The 18371-nt window shown below is 34.5% G+C and overlaps 1 protein-coding gene across 1 annotated transcript in view; it reads right to left on the minus strand.

Moving 5' to 3' along the window:
• Positions 1-18371, minus strand: part of LOC149781499 (uncharacterized) — a 314868-nt gene that overhangs the window by 138788 nt on the left and 157709 nt on the right. The window contains exons 14-15 of the mRNA XM_089934975.1: positions 16781-16951; positions 2798-2960 (exon numbers count right to left, since the gene is read on the minus strand). Of these exons, the coding sequence (XP_089791101.1) occupies positions 2798-2960; positions 16781-16951 (334 nt within the window). The remainder of the gene's footprint in view (positions 1-2797; positions 2961-16780; positions 16952-18371) is intronic.

Raw genomic sequence — 18371 nt, forward strand, 5'->3', positions numbered from 1 at the left:
GGCATATCTACCTAAGCCAGCTTTGACAAGTTGGGAAACTGTTCTTTGTGGTTGTTATGTACAATTTTCCACAACTCATATGTATTATCTTCAGGGTACTTCTGCTACAAAATACAATTTTTCACTAAGAGTACTTTGCTGACTATTATGCCCGACTTCTTATCTGCTCCATAATGCTATATTAGAGTTTTAAGTCCATCAATGCCATAGTGACCATTTCTGGACAGATATTTTGATCAAATACACATCTTAACTTTTTAATTTTATTTCTGATTCATATTTATTCATCATAAACGTTATAAGGTTAATAGTTTGTAGTACAAGATCACACATAGCTAAATTTTTTGAGAAAAGAAATGAAAATGCACTCTATTTTTAAATTGTCTGTATTTAAACTGGTCTTGGTTTTCATCCTTTTCCATGTTAATTTTTTAAAAAAACTGAAAGAGGGGTTGAACTGCATGCCATCTACTTTTGTCCATCCTGCACATATACTAGACTTATTTTCAACATCATTTTTGGGTTCAAAATCACTCATTGGTATTTTCATTGAAACTTTCTCAGCTCCAATAATTTGATGTAGTTCATAACTTGAAAATCACTGTTATCTATGCTATTATCAGTGAGTAACTGTTAAATGAAATCATCATCTGAAGATGAACCATGTTCAGAATCGTCCATTTTGGTGTTCCAAGTAGCCTATATTTTAATCTTGCATTTTTAAACTTCCTTGATGCAAAGTTCAAACTACAATAGAATGCTTGTTCCAGGGTCCTACATGCCAATCAAACAACTGTTAATGTCAGGCAGGATGTGTAAACAATTGCCTACCGGAAAAGAGACCAATATTGGCAAGTGCTACCATACCTCCACTGGCAGTGTGACTTCTGTTGCAACATGCAATTTAAGGGTCAATTAAATAAAAATTGTGTACAGCGCAGAGTACATTTTTATATGCATAATTTGTAGGAGTTCTCATGCATCACTGCTCTCCATGTTCAGGAATTTGTACAAATTTTGTGCAATTGATGTATCTTGGCAGTATCTCTGACCATGCACACACCAAATTGCATCATAGTATGCTGAATGCTTCCTGGCTACGCTAATCAAAAAAATCTGCTTTAATGGAGATGTTAATACTGATGGGAACCAAACTTTGTAAAATTGGACCTGAAAAACAAAATCTTCATAAGACATATCAAATGGTATCCAGCATGCTTTATCTGTTGCAGATCTATGCTGTTACAAGGAGTATTAATGCAAAGACAAATGGGCAAATGGTAGTGATGGGAATCGGAAAGAATTTCATAATGGATAATCGGCTCCACTTAACCAACAGATAATTGATTATTATCGGTTACTATGAACAAATTTTACTTTTCATTTGTTATACAGCGGTCTCTTTGCTCAAGATTTCAGATGTTAATAAATGTACAGGAGTAATCTCTTTTAATGACATATCATCTTTAATCTGATAAAAATATTACATCTCTTTCTAGCATGTTATTTTTGCTCTAAAACTTTGTTAAATGAAAGGACTTTTTAAGGATGATCAGCTTTATGTAACTGAAAAACTGTTGTTGATTGATTATAATTGATAATCAGAACAACACTAGTAAATGGAACAGACAAGGTGATTACACCTTCCACATCTCAACGTGAGGCCTTTATAATAACATTTATCAGACTGTGAGAAAAATGCTGAACAGAGTCTAAGTAGCCACTGTGACTGCAACATTAATAGGCCAAGACAGACCAACACAGACAGACAGAGATATAGGAAGAATTATGAATAACAGATGTCTCGTGTTTTATTTTAATGTAAAAAGTAGATAACAAAGTCTAATAAAGAACTGCAGAATGTTATGTTTGTAAACAAGTTTTACATGACATATATATAGGTACATATAATTTCCTACACTTGTAAAAGCATTGACAAGGAAGAAAGCAGAGACATCCTAAATACTGCTTGAATATTTTCAGTGCATCTGTTAATAAATTTGACTCCATTCATTATAAAGAGACTAGACAGGGTTATATCAGTACTTTTTTGCACCATGACTGTTAAAAGTTTTAGATTTTATCTTTTAAACAGTTTTACCAGGTAATTTTGGGTCACAGGTGATGCTCACTATAAACTAATCTCATTTAGGTGCTCTCATTTTAAAACCATCTGTAATGAAGAAATAACATTCAATCGATACCAGTCATTTTTACACCATCACTGGTGTGCACAGCTCAGGTATGTATTATATGTATTATTCTGTTAGAAAATTATATATAAATAATCATTACTTGAAAATTTAGAGGTATAATTTGTGCAAGAACTTCCTTAATTTATAAGTATCCATTGAGAAAACTACTTCTGATTTACACAACCGCAGGAGCACATCTATAGCATAAATCAAGCATCACCTGTACTGCAACACTGAGATAAATATCCTCTGTGAATGTACATTTTGTCAAATTTTCAGCAGTGCATTGTAATGTTAATATTAGAAGATTCATAACCATGTTTAATTTCCATGATACTGAAATTTTTCTTCTTATTATAATTTTGAAATTTGGTCACTTTTGCAGCTTCTGCTGGCAATATCCTTTTGTAGATTTATATGATAAATTTGCCAATTAGAAGATTGCTGCCTTTTTAGGTGCACATATTGATTACATCGCTCTAGTAAACTTAATTCCTCGTGCTTGATAACAGACAAATATAAATCAAATGTTGTTTAGTTCTACTTCAGCAGCATGATGAAAATCAGATAAGATTTTAATCTCCCAAGGGCTGCCTACCTACCTGACAATAGCATTTTTGGTTCTTCCATAGAACAAAGTTGTGCTGAGCGACTGTGCTGTCTGCAGCAGTGGACACCATACTAACAGCTGCAACACCACTCTGTATTTCTTCATCCCATATGACATTCCAATCTAGATTAGCAAGAGCTGCAGCCAGCTGTTGCCTATGACAGAAAAAAATAGCAGGTTGATTATGTCAGAACATGGGTATAATCTGTGCATTGAAAGGCAGGGTGGGTAGGTGGGTTAAAAAGAATACATGTTTGCATATGTCTATGTATGCATACATTCATGTGCAGAGTGTAAAAGCACATCAGCACAATTCTGGCTATATAATACCAAGTAAATGATGGTTAGAGAGAGGTGAAAGAGAGACCTTTTCTAAAAATATTTAGAGTACAATATATTTTCATATATCTCTGGGTCTTTAACACGTTAACCCCTAGCGACAAGTTAACGTGGCAGGAGGTAGTAGCCTACTGCCGAGCTCTGTAGCGTCATGGTCATGCATGATACACTAAAGTGGGTGGTCTTATAGAAAGGTAGACAGATGTTGCTCTATAATGATACCAAATAATCTGGAATTTCTAGTTACACTACAAAACTCAGACGGAAAAACCTCAATTTTTGGAATCATTTATTTCTATCCAAAATTGGCTCGTGTTTGGAATCTGATTTTGTGTCCGGATTTTAGACTTTTTGGTCTCAGATCTAAGGCAAACTGGTATGAAGAGCAAACAGACAGATGAACCTTTGCAAAATATAGGATAAGATGGGCATTTGGAATAAAAAGTGGTCTCGATAAAAAAAAAAAAAATGGCTTGTTTAGCAAAAAAAACAAACAAAAAACACTAACTTTCACCCTTCTGTTCATGTGCGAGCCAAATAACCAATGAAAAATGATATTTTTAACACAACTAGGCAATATCTTGTTGAAAGATCACCTGGGATTTGGTGTTTTCGGATGCATTCAGAAATAGCTTTCAAAATGTGTTTCCTACTCGAATTGCAGGCGAAAATGACAAAAACCTTCAGGGATTAATCTGTTAACACAACCATATGCAATACCGTTCAAAGTGTAATTTCTGGACAAAATATTATACATAGAAATTCAAAACAAAAAAAACCCCAATGAAATTAAAATCTATATATTTACTGGTATAGTAAGACATACTCATGGTACACTGCAGTCCCAACTACCGTATTTTCCAGCGTACAAGTCGATACTTTTTGACTTGAAAGTTCGGTCTTCGTCTTATACTCCGAATCGACTTATATATGGATTGTGTCATTGAAATTGCATCGACTTATATATGGATTACAGTATCCGGTATGCTATTGACATTGCTCTATAATCGGCATAATCGAAAACAGGTCACATAGAAGTACAAATTCATGTTAAATTACTATGTCAATAAATTGTCATAAACTAATATGACTGTGTTTATATTTGTAAGTTTTGTCATTATTTATTTTGCATTCTGCATGTTTTTTCTTATTTCTCAAACATAAAATAAAAATAAAAGAAAACAATTTACCGTACCGGTAAAAACTTCACCGGGCCGCATAGCACACTTACGGTCTATACTCTATAGTGTACTGTACTAATTCAAAGCATATTGTCTGTTCCTAAAAAAAAAAAGATATGAAATAACTGGTCCATTAATATTTGATTTTCCAGAATAATATTCGACACACGTGAGCAATTACTGGCATAGCTTTTTAATTGATCCAATTGACCCTACAAAGGGATATAATCCATATTAACTCGAGCGTTCTATGATTATTTATAAAATACTGTTGATCATGCATTCTACTGAATCCCCCAAATCATATGTTTCTAATTGTATTTGACAAAGTTTCTCAAATAAATTAGGCTTAAACTACACTAAAATCAGATATATAGATGGACTACCAGTACTCATAGATCATCAGTGATCCATGATTTTTAGTTTCGCAATTCAGTTTAAAGCAAATTGTAATGTCAACACTTCACCTATATTCATTCTTAACCAGCTGACGATTCGGTGTCTCTCTTTGATTATACTGGTTGTTGATAAATTGGTCTTTGGTTTCCAACAACAATCAAAGCCGGTTGCCGCAATTGTTTAGACCTTGATATTGGCTTTAGCTACCGATACTAGTTACCATATTGCCGGTACCCCATTGTTCTTTATCATTAATCCGCATCAATTACGCTACCCGTTTTTAATATCAATGGGATTAAGTACAACAGGAAATGATGCCCACTCCCTTCTCTAGATGTAAATAATGAATTTAGCCATGGGCATTGTTTTCATTGCTATAGTACGGGCACATTTTAATGAGTTCGGTATATTTTGATCAATCTTTTCATAGCATGCACAGCCATGTGGCTCTTGTTGCAATGGATATCATAATTAAAACAAATATGGTTTAAACTAAACTAAAATCAGATATATTGTGAGCGCGCGCGTGCTTGTGTGTGTGCGCACGAGAGAGAGAGAGAGTGAGATGAAAAAAATTGTCCGTGTACAAGATCGTTCTTTTATTCAGGGCGGTTTTTATTTGTAGCTTTTGCAAAGAGAAAAAAGACGGTATTTTGAGTTACCTGACGATTGTGATAATCCTCATGTATTACGAGCCTACTATATTCCATTATCAATAAACACCTCTAAATCAGCAATTCATTCTTGTTTTAATTACGATGTACATTGTCACAACAACCACATGGCTATGCAGTGTTATTTACACGGTAATTAAACATGCTTAGCGCTTTGGCTATAATTGAAACCAGATTGAGGGCAAGAATCGACAGAATTCGTCAAATCAGCGAGGCTGCCAGTAGGGAAATGAGGCTTTTTTTTAGGAAATGAAAATCTGTCAACATTTTATTGAAGTCATTGTCCATAAAAAAATTTGTTATAAGGACAAGAGATCATACCCATTACTTTGTATTCGAACTTGCCGATAAAGATAATAGTGGGGTATAGCATTGAATAGATTAGTAATAAAATGTTAATTATATCCAAGTCCAAACAGAACAAACACTTAAAAAATAGTATATATATATATACAAATCAATTTAATGGAGTCCGTGACTTTCAAACTTACGATAGAAAATGACAAGTTTGTATAAGTTACCTTCGTAACTACAGGTAATAAATTGAACTACAACATGGATGTGCTTTCAATTATAATAAGACAAGCATGGACTGTTTATTCAGCTGTGTCAATTGATAACAAAATATAGCAGTTCAGAAGTAAAATCACAAGCATGTTAGCATCGGTAATGCAATTTCACCATTGCTGGTAATATGGAATATCATACAACGATACCATCAATATTCATGCAACCGGAAGTTACTACCGGTAGTATAAAATACAAAGCCAAGTTATTGACCTGGTCTCGTCTTATACTCCGAATCGACTTATATATGGACGAAGGATGGAAAATTTACAAAATTGGTCAATTCGACTTATACTCTGCATCGACTTATACGCCGGAAAATACGGTATTAAGACAACTGTCCAAAAAGGCTAATTCTGCTGCAAATCTGCAAAAGTAGTCAGAATTTTGAATTTTTGACAATCTGCAGGTTTCTCAAATTTATATTGCAAACCCATACTTATTTAAAATTTCTACTGGTACATGCTAATTTTTTCACGAGTGAAAAAATATTTTTAATAATTCAAGATGAATGACTAGCAAATTATACACCATGTAAATTGTACCAACCCCTAAAATGGTAATAACTCCAACCAAAAATTGCAGCAGCACAGTGATTAGTCAGATGATAACCTTAATATATTATAAATGCAACAGAAATCCATCAAAAACTATACTCAGGTGGAATTTGAAAAGGGCTTTGACAGGTAACATTTGAAGCAAAAATTCAGTCACATCTCCATTAAACTTCTCTTTCTTTACATCACCTTTGGTAGCCTTACAAAGATGGGTGCATCCAGCAATTACTAGTTTAAACTTCTCACCTGCACTCCTTCAGGATGCTACATGTCATAAAATGCTGTGCCTGAATTTAAATCTCCGTGACCAGTTGCCAGAATAATTAAGGTCAGTAACACTGAGTTCAGAACCAAATAACTTTGCTTTTCCTCTCAGAATCTTGTCAGTCACAGAAATATTATGTGCTCTGGTATTCAAAAAACCACCAAAACCATGCATTCACCACAGCTATGGACTTGGTCGTCTTCTGAATTTCCTTAGATAATTTGTAATCAAACTTCACGTCAAATTTTTCATTTTGAGAAAGAACATCACCAACAGTTCATCTTTTGACAAGTAGGTACCAACGAGAAGAAAAGTGGCCAGCTATCTCTTGATTGGGATGCAACTGAAAGTAGTGCACAACCTCTCTAATAGGATCCAAGGCCTATTCTCTATCCAATATTCGATTCCATTTCCCTATAGTTTCAAAAGTTTAAATGGCAAACAAAAATTTTCATTCTTTAAAGCTCATCAAGGCCTAGTGATGCATTAATTTATTGATAATATGTGGGTTCTAAAAACAAGCGATACTGCTATGCAGCATCGAGAAGATTCTACAGGATTCAAAATATGTCAATCAGAAATGAAATGAATGACCCAAAAATGTATTGGGTGGGGGGAGAGGTAAACCAATTTTAATGAATACTTAGCAGTTGCAAGTGGGACAAAAGTGTGACGAGGGAATCTAGCAACAGCAACATGTAAATATTATATCATTACACTTAGTGCTACACCCCCTCCCTGCCAATACATTTTAATATCAGTAATAGAGATGTCAACATTTTAGGAAACTTCTACCAGGTATCCATTGATCCTAATGATCGGTTACCCGGGTACCTATCAAAGGGAACTTGTATTAAATGTGAACCTGAACTGTTTTGCTTTAGGTTCATAGATGCAAACCCCCAAGAGAGGTATAAGCATAAATATTACTAATACAAATGTCAGACAAATGTAATACAAAGCTTAATCTGAGCAATCTATGTATTACATGCCATAATTACAGAAAAATTTATTTTGTTCTACTTACCTGGATCTTTGGTTAAAATTCTTGCTACAAATCAGCTAAATCCATGTGGATCAGTATTCAGTATGAGAGTACAGACACAAAAAAAAATTCATAATTTATTTATGCATAACACTTTAACTAGTCTATATGTCTACAGTAACTTTTGCAAATGGTCATGAAGTCAACAAATGATCAATGCTGTATTACATCACTGTCAAATTCTTCTTTAAGAATGTACCAAGTTTTATTGATTTCTCCTTTTCTGGATGCAACATGTTTTGAAGTTTAACAAAATCCTTCTCCTGTAACATTTTTCAGTCACATAACATCCACAAGTCACAGTAATAAAGCCTGTTTCTCTTAATATCTGGCACCATTTGTTTCAATTTAGACTGGACCGCTATGTACATGTGACGTGGTTTCACATTCAAGAAACTCATCTGTTTTCTTGAACTTATTCACGTACAGTTACTTTTACTATTAATAGCAAATAAAGAAATTAGAAGGCGGTCTAATAAAGAATAAATGCGCAGCAGCCAATAATCCCATGATACAAGCACTGAACTGTAATTGTTATTCTGTGTCTCGCTAGCTCCTGGTGTCTTTGAACCAGGAAATGTTTTTTTAAAATAGATTTTTTAACTGGTACCCAGTTTTGCAATTTATTACCTGGATTATTATCCATGGGTGGGTACCTTTGTATCCAGGTACTGTTGACATCTTTAATCAGTAACACAAAAACTGTTCCTATTGTGTAGCTGAATCTACCAGTTCAGTGGGAGGCTCATTTATCCCACAAACTGGTGAAAATAAAAGGAAGGAACACACACAATTACATGTAGAATTGCAGACAACAGATGGATGATATCTGCATGAACCATGTTTTTGTGCTACTTCTATTGCCTGAAAAGAAAACATGCCTTTTCTTTTGGTGAGATGAGTGAAAAAGTAGGTTGTTGGAGATCACTAAAATGCGGCTTTCATCACACACCTCAGAGATGAGCAAGTTTGACAGGCCTGCAAAAACTTGAATCTCTTGGGTCTTCATGAATGTAAAGTTCCACTTGGAACAAGACTGATAATCTCTGACAATAGTTATGATAATCCACCTCAAAATGGTGCAAGCCAAATATCAGTCAAGCCCTTAAGGATGAGGAAAAGATGTTTCCTACCCATTCTTTGCCCTTCAGAAGCTGCCAAATAAAAATGTAAAGAAATAACTTGGCATAAAAGTCTATCCTGATCATCCCCAGCACAGAAACAACTGAAAATGGATATATTAGTTGCGAATGGAACAACAAATGGAAGCAGGTCTCCTGGTTGGGAAATCTGTGGACTGTTGTGGAGGAGATAGCCCTTGTGCTGTAATAGAATATCCCTCCTCTTGGGTAATGTCTTGAACTGGTCTATCAGCAAGTTGATAAGATCATTCAATCATGATTGTTAAGGCCACAGAGGGGCGATCAAAATGAGCTGAACAGTGTAGGTCCTCCACACAGAAAGAAGGGCATGTGTGCCTCCTTGTTACTTGAGGTAAACTACCACTGATGCTGTCTGAGAAGACAATCATGCAGCGATTTCTTATTTTGTCAACAAGTCCCTGAAGGGCTAAAACGCTGCCCTCTGAAAAAAGGTTTTGGCTGGCACCTATGAGAACTGACAGGAGAGGAACACACTACAGGAGAGGGAAAAAGCCCCTAGGCCTGGACCCCCTATTCCTAAGAATAAGGGAAAGGCGAAAGGCCCACAAACCTTTTCCTATTTTGTACATGAGGATGTGTATCGACCAAAGTGCACTGTAAGGATGCAAGCTCAGATAGTGAAATACATTTTTGAGGATTTGAATCATCAGATATTCAATATAATCATGAAATTGCACAAGTTGATAATAGTGACATTAACCTATTAAGCATTTCATCCAAGGAATCAAGGGAACATGAGTCAGAAAGGCGTCTGAGGATGAGAATGAAAATACAAGTCATTTGGGGCAGAGGATTTGCTGCCTAAGTAAAGCATGTATTTAATAGTACACCACCCAGTCCAACAGTTGGACTATATGCAATCAAAAAGAGGATTTCTTTACATGTTTTTTTTGCTTCATATGCAGACTGTTGGAAATGGCAGTAGAACAAATCTAAATGGTGAATGTCAAAAAAGATGTTGTGGGTGGTAACCACTAATGAATACTAGTCACATTTAAAACCTTAAAATCATGGCTTGGTAATTTCAGTTTTGTACCCTTCCAACACAAATGTGTATTGGAATAACGGTATCTTTTCTACTGAAAGTATTTACTATGTAATGAACAGATACACATTTGATAAAATTACACCACATTTCTACTTATCTAACGCTATTCATAATCCACCTCAGGTTCAGGCAGGCATGGAAGGCCATTGTGAAGCTGGGCTTCGTACAGAAATTGTCAGAGAAGTGATTAAAGGCATTGAAAACAGGTACCAGATAATTAACTGTGACAATTACTCATGTCACCTGATTTTCTTGTACCTTACTGGATGTCAACACCTAAGCCAGAGGTACTGCATCTCAATGAAAAAGGACACCCCAGTAGATCACTCTAAAGGAACTATGTTAGAAACCTGGAACACATGTAAGTAATACAAAAATGTCAGCAAGTAGCTGTGGCTTGGAAAGACAAATGAGTAGCGCATTTTCTTTCAACAGCCGATGATGCATCTCTTCATACCCAGAAAGCAGTAAGCTCATAGAGAATTATTTAAGTACCCTGCCCCTCAATTGTGAAGCACTAAAATAATCACATAAATGGAATGGTCATGGTACATTAGCTTCCTACATAACGCACATGCAGGAAGTGGTGGCTGCATTTGTTTTGGTTCAATTTTGATCTTGCAATCACATATGCATTCATTATTATGAAACTGAATCCGAACCATCAGCAGCTGAGTAAGCTAAGCAGACCAAATGTGCAAACCACACCATATTTTTGGGCCAATTTAGCACAACAGTTTTTGGTACATTTTGAGAAAGGCTGAAAAATGTTTGGGCAGAGGTGGCAGATCCAAATGGAAATTCATAATGGCCAGCCACAAGTAGTAGGGGTAGGTGTCAGTAATGTACCAACACTCAAGTGAGGAAAAAAACAAAAGTGAAATGCTCATCCTGTGAAACAAGTGTTTGCGCAGACTGTTTTGAACTTTACAAGGCAATGCAATACCTTGCATCTATAAATTTTTGAGATGTGCATAATGAAAAAACTTTTAAAACTTTCATAAATATTGTAATTTTCTTTTTGTGCTATGGGACTGTAAATGTGGATGGCATGCTTTACTTTATTTTGGCAAGTATAAATTGACTGATGTGCTACTGTTCAAAAAAGAATTTTCAGGCATTCAATAAAAGAATATTTCTTTCTTTTAACTGTCAAGTGTTGAAACAACCTCTAATATTTTTAAGCAATTGGATTTAAAATTAGCCAACGTGGCAGCCATAATGGATGGAAGATCTTCGCTGTTTTCTTTTAGGATGAACTAGACACCATTTACAACTTTTGGTAAGAGTAAGAGAACATTTTCAATATGTTCATTGTGTCAGCCATATTTGAGGTCCGAATGACACCAGTTTCATTCGGGACCAACAACAAGGTCTTTTGTGATGGCTGCTGTGGTGGCCATATTGAATGCCAGATAGGTACCATTTTTTAAAAATCTGAACCAACTAGACAAGAAGTCTTCTGATGAAAACCCAATTCTGATATGTCTTTAAGGAGTAGCATCAAGATTTTCAAGATGGCTAATGTTGTGAGCACACCAGATATCTGGGCAGAACCCATTGTAAAAAGTCTTCTTGTGAAAACCCCATGCCAATATGATTGTCATTCACAAGCAGTAACAATAACAAGATATTCAATACACCTGCAGTGGTCAGTTTAGTTTTGGCCAGTTTAGACAAGTTAGCTTAGGCCAGCTATTACAGCTACAACCAGACATAATATCTTTGTCTGGTTCTACTAGTGCAAGCCGTGTGACGTCTGCAAAAAGCACCAATATGGCTGCTCTAGGCAAATAATTGGTAATGCAATGTCAGCTGTGAGTGATAAATGCAGATACGGTGTCAAAAATGCAAGCACAACCAACGACGAAAAAAACAATGAAAAAATGCCCAGCATTGTTAGCAAGATGCAGATGCTGGCCACATCAGCTACAGATTCTGGTCCATGAACAATTCAAATACTTTGATGCAATACCAAGATACTTCTTAAAAAAATGTATATTAAATATCTGTATCATTATATTCATAAAATGTTCATGAAAATTTATCATACAAACTTCTCACAATATTAGTGAAATTTAAATAAAGGTGAATATTTTTTTTCTTTTTTTAAATGATATGATACTGTATAAATGTTCATACAGATCTTTAATTCAATACTTGTGTACTTAACCCAAGTATTTCTGGATTAATATGGAAAAATATTTTCTGGCCAGCATCAACAAAATGTATTTGCTTTAAAAAGCTTTCAGTGACTTTGTCCTAACGTTTGTTTTTTCTTCTCTCCATTACTGTTATAAACTGCATATTCTATTGACTTAGTCACTGGTTGCCAATTTGCAGTAAAAACCGAAATATATTAACAACGATTATCCTGACTGGATGACTATGAAAGAAGACATGATATGATTGGTTAATATACGCGTGAGATTTCAATAGTTAAGCTTCCTCAGAAACCAAAGATCATGCAGATGGTTAGGCAAAAGCCTCGAACAAAAACCGTGGACTCCGTGGAATGGACAGATGAGAATATTTTCAATATCATTTCTATTAAGTAAGTAGAAGTGCAGAGAAGCAATTTTGAAGAATATGAAGGAAATGATTTGGTGAGAGCGAAATTAGGCGGAAAAGCGTACCAAGTCTGGATGACCAAAATTACGGTGAATATCTTTTTCTTGGTCATTTGTGATTATTTCAGTAGAAGTTATATGGATATTTTATTGGTTTATATATGTCATCATATTATTTATAACCAAGCTAATGACACGATTTTGTTCAGACCTAATTTAAACTTGCTCATCGAAGTTTTTAAAATCACTAAACATCACCCCCCACTTCTCGATACCAGACGTGGTACGATATCGATAGGAATTGAGATGTTCGAGATCGTTTTCTTTTACATGACATCACTATTTCTATAATCTGATGTAATTTGGTAATTTAAAAAAAAAAAAAAATCAACAAAATAATTAACGCGTTAAAATGTACACAATACAGGTGCAGAAAATAACGTGATGAAACCGGAAGCAGCTATACGCAACAGGCGGAGTTGGAGTGGATGAATTAGTGACATACTAAGGGCCTATACCACACAAGTCTGGCGTTTATCAATAAAAAATGCTGAAAATATTTGAAAGCATGAAATAACCGTCATCTGCAATATATATATATATATATATATATATATATATATATATATATATATATATATATATATACATACATACATGCACACATATACGGTTATTTAGTGTAACGATGTTGTCAAAAAAATTGTCATATTTTACTGATTAAAACATCCGATTCCTGTGACTATACCTATGATTAGACAGCTTCAATTAATATAAAACTAGTGACAAAATTCTGCAATAATATAAATGCTCAGTATTATGTGTAAGGGATTATATCATTTTTGAGTTGGATCATATTTTTCCAGTAAGTAAAGTGGGGTACAATGATAATGTGCTAAAAGCTAAAAACAATGATGATCAGAGATTATCTGTAATTAACTAACTTTACCTTTTTTTCAGACCAGACAGCAGAAAAGTAAAATTGTTAGAGGATGAAGTTTGTAGGTTAAGGAGGAAAATTTAAAAACTGGAGGATCCTATGGCCAAGATGGAAGAGACATTAAATTGTGACTGCTGCAACAATGTTAAAGATCCAAACAGTAATCTGATGGAACAGCTTAAGTTGTAGATGGAGACATTCAGTAGTGACAATGGACAGGATTTGATTAAATTATAGGCCCTGAACATCCTCACAAAAGAGTTATCAGACAGGTCAGTCTCTGGAAGAAGATTGGTCAGGAGAAACCCCAGTTGAAAGACAGCCCCATGACGATGAAATATGCTTCAACAGTTGATTGCAGGCAACTGCCCCAATATCTCTTGAACATTTTTCAAAGAAAAATTACAGAACATACAAAAAATGTTGCTAAGGGTAAAAAAAAAGAATATCGCTTGTCAGTTTAAATTTATCTGAAATTAAAGACAGTTTTTAAGATAATATGTTGCATTTTATATTAACCCCCCCATCTAAGGTTATTGTATGATTCAGGATGAAATAGGTATTTGTGACATATTTTTTTTATAGGCACTCTTCATGAAGTCATGAATCATTGAGAAACTTTGTTCATCATAGTTCATGAATACGTTCATGCACTTGTTCATGAATGATGATGATCCAATTTGTGGACTTTCATGATCTGTTAATGAATTCAGTTCATGAATTCATTATTTTGTGAACTGACTTTTCAGTTCATGCACATTCATGAATAATTCATGAACCTTTTGATGAACTTTCATGAATGGTTCTTGAACCAAGTTCATGAACAGTTCATGAATTATTCATGATCATTTCATAGGAGTGTGACACTTTCAGCTAGGGGAACACATAAAACTTCTGCAGCCTTGGGTAAGCTTGCAGTGAATGAATGAACTTGAACAATGGAATTAAACTTAATGTTTTGGCAGAACAGATTTGTTTTCCACTGCATTGTAACTATAAGATTACATTATTTAATCATTAAATATGCAGATTATTTCGTTGGAATGAAGTAAAACTTTGCAATATATTATGATAATATGGTCCACCAGGAGCAGATGAGTCTAAAATGCATTTTTGGACAGGAGCCTTCGGACTCCCGGAACCCCCTTCACATTTTCAGGGTTTTTTTGGAAGGGGGGAAAGTACAATCATGTCTGTGTTTTTAAAGCCCAGATGTTTGTAGCAAGAAATCTGTGCAAGCTTGCAGGAAGCTAGTAACAAGCTTGTGTAAGCAAGTAACAAGCTTGTGTATACTTATTGTACTAGGAAAATAAATAACAAGCTTGTGCAAGCTTAAGCTTGTGCATGCTTACGACACTTTCTTGTTAAATAAGCTTGCTGCAAGCTTTATAAATTAGCTTGTGGCAAGCTTGCTGCAAGCTTTAAAACAAGCTTGCAATTTTGGTTTGGGTATAACACACCCCACGATAACGTGAATTCAGACATAATGCAGTTGTGGCATGGCTCCTGAAATATCATATATTCATTCGCACATGAAAATATATTTTATTTTAAAAGTATGTGAGATCGTGTATCAGTCCATATATAATATGATTGTGGTGTGGTTCCTGAAATTTTAAATATATGTACATGTATTATTTTTGTATCTGGAAAAATATTTGTTTTAAAATATGTGAAACAGTGTATAAAATGTTTATTTTCATTTGGGGGAAACAGTTTGCGCATGAATTCAAATATAATACAATTGTGGCATGGCTTCTTAAATTTAACAATTTCACCAGGTTCTTGAAGTGTTATGCCAAAATAAACATTATCAGAAATGTTACTTATTACTGATCCATGAGTAAAGCCAGTAAGTCATCTTTGTGATTGTCTTCAATTAGTTCTGTATACAATCGTTGCTCAAACAATAGCCAACATGTGTTTCTTCTTTAACTGCATACACAACCAAGCAGCAGACAATGCGATGGTTGATAAAAGATTCTCACTATTTAATAAAAAACAAAAAAATGAAAGCTGCCAACGTGTTTGCTGGGCTTGCCGGTGTTATTAGATGCAATCTGTTGTCCACTTTATTAGCTGGAAATTGAAAGGGTGTGAAATTGTACATGTGTTCAGCTTAAAAATCTTTATAAAAGTATTTTTCATATGTTTCTTTCGATATTCAAAACATCTGAAGTAAAAGTTATATGCACGCTGAAGCACGTGTTGACTGTTTATTATTCTTGCTGTAGTCGTTCAAATATGAATAGACATACAAGTGTTAATTATTGGGAATTTACATGGATAAAGGTACACGGAAATGCATATGATAAAATGTTAGCAGTATGAAATTTGTAGACACTGCTCATAGACCCTGGAAAGTAATGAACCGTACATGTGCTTCGTCTTTCTTAACCTAATTTTGCTGTTAATTTTTCCCATTGAATTTAGACACATAATGATCTGTAACAAAATTAGTGAATAGTTTAAATATGTATGCAATTTTTGCAATGGAATTACATGTATTACGGATTAACTGCATGCCATGATGGTACGATATTAGACAGTAAGTAAACAGTGTTAATACTTTATTCATGCTATATATTAGTTGTTGAATTCAGACAAGATCATCTGTGAAAAATTATTGAATATTTTAATTCCTCTGCAATTTTTCAATGGAATTACATGCATTATGGATAAATTACATGCCTCGACAGCACGATAGTAAATGGTGTTGATAACCTCTATTCATGATATACATTAAAAATTAATAAATGTATATGTGCCAATGCGTTGTTCTCTGAAAAAGGTAAAATACTGTAGAACCCCACATTAACGCAACCCCGTTATTAATGCGATCCAATTTTTTGGACCCCAATTATCATGTTAAGTGTGGGGTTCAACTGTATTTGAAGCTTCTACCATACCATCTGAGAAACAATGGATCCAATAATCCCTCATCTTCGTCATGAAATGGCATGGATATATATGGGTAAACTTCGAAATTTTTAATGTTCAGAAAGCTTGTATACCTTTTGGTTCCCAGTTTTTCCAGTTTTGTTCATGAACAGAGCTTTCTTTGAGAAGCAATGGATCCACTTGTCCCTCATGTCTGTCATCAGATGGCATTGATATACACGACTATACTTTGAAATTAATAAGGCTCAGAAAGCTCTGTTCATGAACAGAACTACAAAAACTGGGAACCAAATGATATGCAATATACACATAGCAAGATTACTTACTTCTTCAATATAAGGCGGATAAGGAATCCAAGACCCACACAGATGGCAATGAATGCAAATACAGGCAGTACAACGACAAGTGCCAGAACTGTACTACAAGTATTCCCAACATAGCCACTGTCACAAGTACAGGTGTTAGGGGCTGTGCAACGTCCATGCTGACAGGGATTGCTGAAATAAATAATACATATATATCTAGAAATGTTTTGGCTTAAGTATTCTCAATCAAAATACTCTGTATAATACAAAGGGTCTGGAACAAAATCTGTAGGCAATATTCAAGCCTTTTTCACAGTGAGATATGAAGTTTTTCTATCTCCACATGAACTTTTTTTAGTGATGTTGCTAGCTGGGAACATGCTGGCAAAGTTCATTGATTCCAGTATTAGTTGAATAACTGTTATGCTTTGAAACAGTGTGCAGTCCAAAAAACAGCATGTAAAGTGTCTTCTTTTGATACAAACAATATCAACTGACAGAAAGATTGTTATGGGATTGTCAGATTCAGAGAATCAAACCATAGGCTAGAAAGTGTTTCACTCTTCTATGATTCTTATATTTCAAAAAGTCAAACATTTCTTGCAGGTCACATGACAGCCATCATGCATGTAATTTTTAAAATTTTCATTTAATTTTAAATCCTGAATTGCATGTTAGTGAGCTGGTAATTCAACATGTGTGTCAGGGGGTTGAAATTATTATTTCCAGAATGTTATTTATACATATATTGTGCCTTTTGCATAGGATCTATCAATAGGTGTTTAATAATCCTTAATATTTAGGTGTTTAATAATCCTTAACCTGTTTATGAGTTTGGGTTAATTGCTACTGGATCAATGGTCAGGTGGGTTCTTTTGCAATCTGGGATATTGTGACGTATGTGACACAGTGGGAACAAATTGTGATTTAGGTCCTTATGGTTGTATGTAAGGATGTCATATAATTCAATAATTCATTCATTCTTATTTCCTATCTTCTTAATTTAACATCAGTCTGCAAATGTTTTTAGTGTTGTTTTTATATATAATTTGAGAAGAAATATTTAATTAGATTATTCATTGGGAAGAGAGAGTGCCCTTATTCATCTACTCAAGCTTCAGAGAAATCTGACTGGGGGGCAAATTCAGCCCTTACCTGACTGATACACGATTAGCTGAAGGATTATTTGTTCACTCTCAATGTGCCAAATGACAACTGCATTTACTATTATTAGAAGTATTACTGATAACTAATGAAAATGTATCAGTTTTAACAGGTTTTGCAATTTAATGCTCTATCTCACCAAGCTAGCCTCAGCATCAAACGTGTACTCCCTTGATTTTTCTTAGTAGCCAATCAATATTGAGCAAGTAATAGAGTAAATACTTGATACATGTATTTTCTGTTACACAAGTACAACACATCCACTGGGGGTGACAACAAGGATTTTTACATAATTTTTTTAAAAAAGTACATTCTTCACCAAAAATAATTACAATTCTTAATTTGTGTGCAAATTTGTCTGAATAGAATTGAAAATTTTGCAAAGAAATCTTAATTTTTTGGGGTGGGATGAAATTTCATGACTGCACATCCTTGATGTTACCCTGTA

This window comes from Sinohyriopsis cumingii, chromosome 15 (genome assembly GCF_028554795.1).
Source record: "Sinohyriopsis cumingii isolate HCF-2022 chromosome 15, ASM2855479v2, whole genome shotgun sequence".
NCBI classification, from domain to species: domain Eukaryota; kingdom Metazoa; phylum Mollusca; class Bivalvia; order Unionida; family Unionidae; genus Sinohyriopsis; species Sinohyriopsis cumingii.